This window comes from Opisthorchis viverrini, assembly GCF_000715545.1.
Source record: "Opisthorchis viverrini unplaced genomic scaffold opera_v5_48, whole genome shotgun sequence".
In the NCBI taxonomy this organism is placed as follows: domain Eukaryota; kingdom Metazoa; phylum Platyhelminthes; class Trematoda; order Opisthorchiida; family Opisthorchiidae; genus Opisthorchis; species Opisthorchis viverrini.
Genome location: NW_008751704.1, coordinates 2,104,616 through 2,107,324, shown reverse-complemented (window position 1 = coordinate 2,107,324; position 2,709 = coordinate 2,104,616). Strand labels below are relative to the sequence as shown.

Here is a 2,709-nt window from a genome sequence, read left to right as displayed (position 1 = left end):
CCATAAAAATTTTCATATATTAAAATGGCCAGTAAACGCATGGCCACCGGCGGCTAACTGTAGATATGGACGGTTAAATGTGGCTAAATTTTTTGACGTTTCTACCGCTGGAAGCCATCATACATACAGTCCGAATATAGCGGTTTCGGCATAAATGCCGTCTAAAAATAAGGAAAACGGAATTAATGAGATATTGAATCCCTGGGTAAAAGTCATTTTTGAAACCCTTGTGCTTTAATGCAAGGTCGATCAAATATATCATTTATTGCGCTAATTTCGGTTACCGCTTTTCCGCTGGTCCATTGCCACATTTCGTCCAATTTTTGGACGGTCGTCAGGCGTCAAACGGTCGTGTAAACGAAATGCACCTCAATCAGGTAACGGTTTCGGATTACTTAAATTATTATTAGAATTATCGATGCAGTGCAGCTGAGAGATAAATGTGCTATCCTTTGAGAAAAGGTGAACTTTCTTCTTGAGTCTGTTTACTGTGTGGGCGCGGCAATATGTGGGAGCACCTTTACGGGTGTAATAATTCTGGAAATGCAGAAAGTATAAGCTCGCCTCCAACAGATCCTGGTAGAATAATATATAGTGGGTTAATGATATGCCAGCAATCTTTCCACAGCAGCGGAAGCTACGCTGTCCACCTCAGAACAGACCACAGAGTATCCCGACCCAACACCACGTAGGTAGAAATTTGGAGGGTATCTAGCTGTAAGTCTCCTTTTAAGGCGCAGTAATTTCGTTCTGGAAGCAACATTATCAGACACCTCGTGCGCTCTCTACTGTGGAGGACGTGCGCTATGTCCTGGCTCATCTGCCGGTGCCCTTCAATTACAAGCGCATGTTGCTGTTCGCTCTTCTTCGGCACTATCCTGATTTGCCGAAGGACCCGAGAACTCTGCTTTTTACACAAAGAACGACAACTTCTGGAGCCATTGCCGAAGTGTTTATATACGCGCTGGATTGCCAATTAGTGTGCGTAAAGCCTGTTTGACAGCTGAGAAGCGCAGTAAATTGAGACAGCTCAGCGTTGTGCTCAACATCGATAGCGTCAGTTTACACGGGTGGTCGAGGAAACATACTTGGCCCATCCTCACAACTGCGTCGGAATTAGCGAAAACGAGGCCATTTGTAGTTAGTATCTTCTGGGGTGTTCCCAAACCGATTGACGTCAAAGCCCTTCTGCAAGACACGATAAGGAAACTGCAGCTGGTTTTGGACAGCGGTTTACTCCTCCAAATGGTCTAGTATGTGTGTCTGTTCTCCTGTCACGCGGCGTTTGCGGCAAACCAGCTAGATCGTTTATCAAGCAAATCAGAGAACATTCTGGTTATTACGGATTTGATAGGTGTGTCGTTCATGGGTTCCACAACTGGATGCTAGTTTTCGGAAGGCGCCGACTTTCGTTCCAATTCCAATGCTAGACATCATACCGGTGTCTCCCCATTTGAGTGGCTACCAAGTGACACGATCAGTTCATTCCCGCTTGGTTATATGCACATGGTGTGCCTTGGTTTAGCCAAAAAGTTGCTTAAATTTCGGGTTATTGATCAAGTGCATTGTTCCTACAGATTGTTGCAAGCGCTTGGGTCGGAAATTAACCGCTGCATTTCTAGTGTACACAGTCAAACCCCAAATGAATTCCAACATCATTGCTGTCCTCTCGTGGACAGTGGGCTGTGGAAAGTCACGGAGTTTCGGCAGTTTTACTCTACTCAGGGCCCGTTGTACTTGCATGTTTGATTGACACTAATGCTTACAGTATATTTCGTGATTTGTCTACTACTGTGCTCATTTTCGCTCACAGTTTTCCTCGTTGATTATGCTGACTTTGCTCAGAGCATAGCATGCGTGGCTGTGCAGAACTTTTCCAGTATGTATGATCCGCGGGCTGTCACGAACAACGTACATAGCCTGGTACATTTGGCGGAAGATGTGAGGATATATGGATCCATGAGCCGTTTTTCTGCATTCCTCTTTGAGTCATTTTTAGGTCAATTTAGGATGTTTCCGGGCTGCGTCATCCTGCCGTTCAAATACAACGGCGTATTGCTGAACGGTCCAGCTGATACGCTGGACTGTTTGCTGACAGATAACTTTGGGGGTGCATCCGTTTCATCCGAAGGTTTAATTTTCCGCTCTTTTTATCTCTTGCTCTACACGAGACACTGCAGTTCTTGTTCATAGCCACTTGTGTTTTGTAAAATTTACAGCCCTCCATTTCCATTTTAGGAGATTTGATCTTGTTCGTTCTTATTTTACTTCTCCCTTACGGTTTCGGATTTTCCGTACTAGTCGGCTGAGTGAATGTGTCTTTGTTCAGCCTTAAAGTCGCGTTACTCGTTGACGTTTCGTGTTTCCTGTAAGTGATGAATTTATTTAAATTCCACTGTTACGTTCATTTGAAAAATAAAACTTACCATTGACCAAGAGTTTTAAGCATAGCAAAAAATTTGTTGACATGAGTCTACTTATGTAACCGCCTCCCTTATAGATTTCTACAGTTTTTAAGTTCTTGGATGACGAACACTTTGAGATTTGGTGCGAAAAGTGATTTTTTGATGAAAGAACGGTTTGTTGGAGGACATTAATGACTACGAAGCAATGAAACGCGCCCTAATAAACAAAGAGGGCATGCCTTCAAACGACATCACGCCCTCCGCTGCAGTCATCAAAAGGTTTGGTACTCTTCACATAAAAAAT

The 2,709-nt window shown here is 43.8% G+C and overlaps 1 protein-coding gene across 1 annotated transcript; it reads left to right on the top strand.

Annotated features, from left to right (window-relative positions):
• Window positions 1–607: 607 nt before the first annotated feature.
• Window positions 608–1,749, top strand: T265_13242 (hypothetical protein; the record flags this gene model as incomplete). The annotated part of the gene is given in 5 exon segments (XM_009167892.1): window positions 608–707; window positions 735–951; window positions 981–1,248; window positions 1,255–1,354; window positions 1,400–1,749. Coding segments are annotated over 5 exon segments (1,035 nt in total).
• Between the last annotated feature and the right edge of the window lie 960 nt (window positions 1,750–2,709).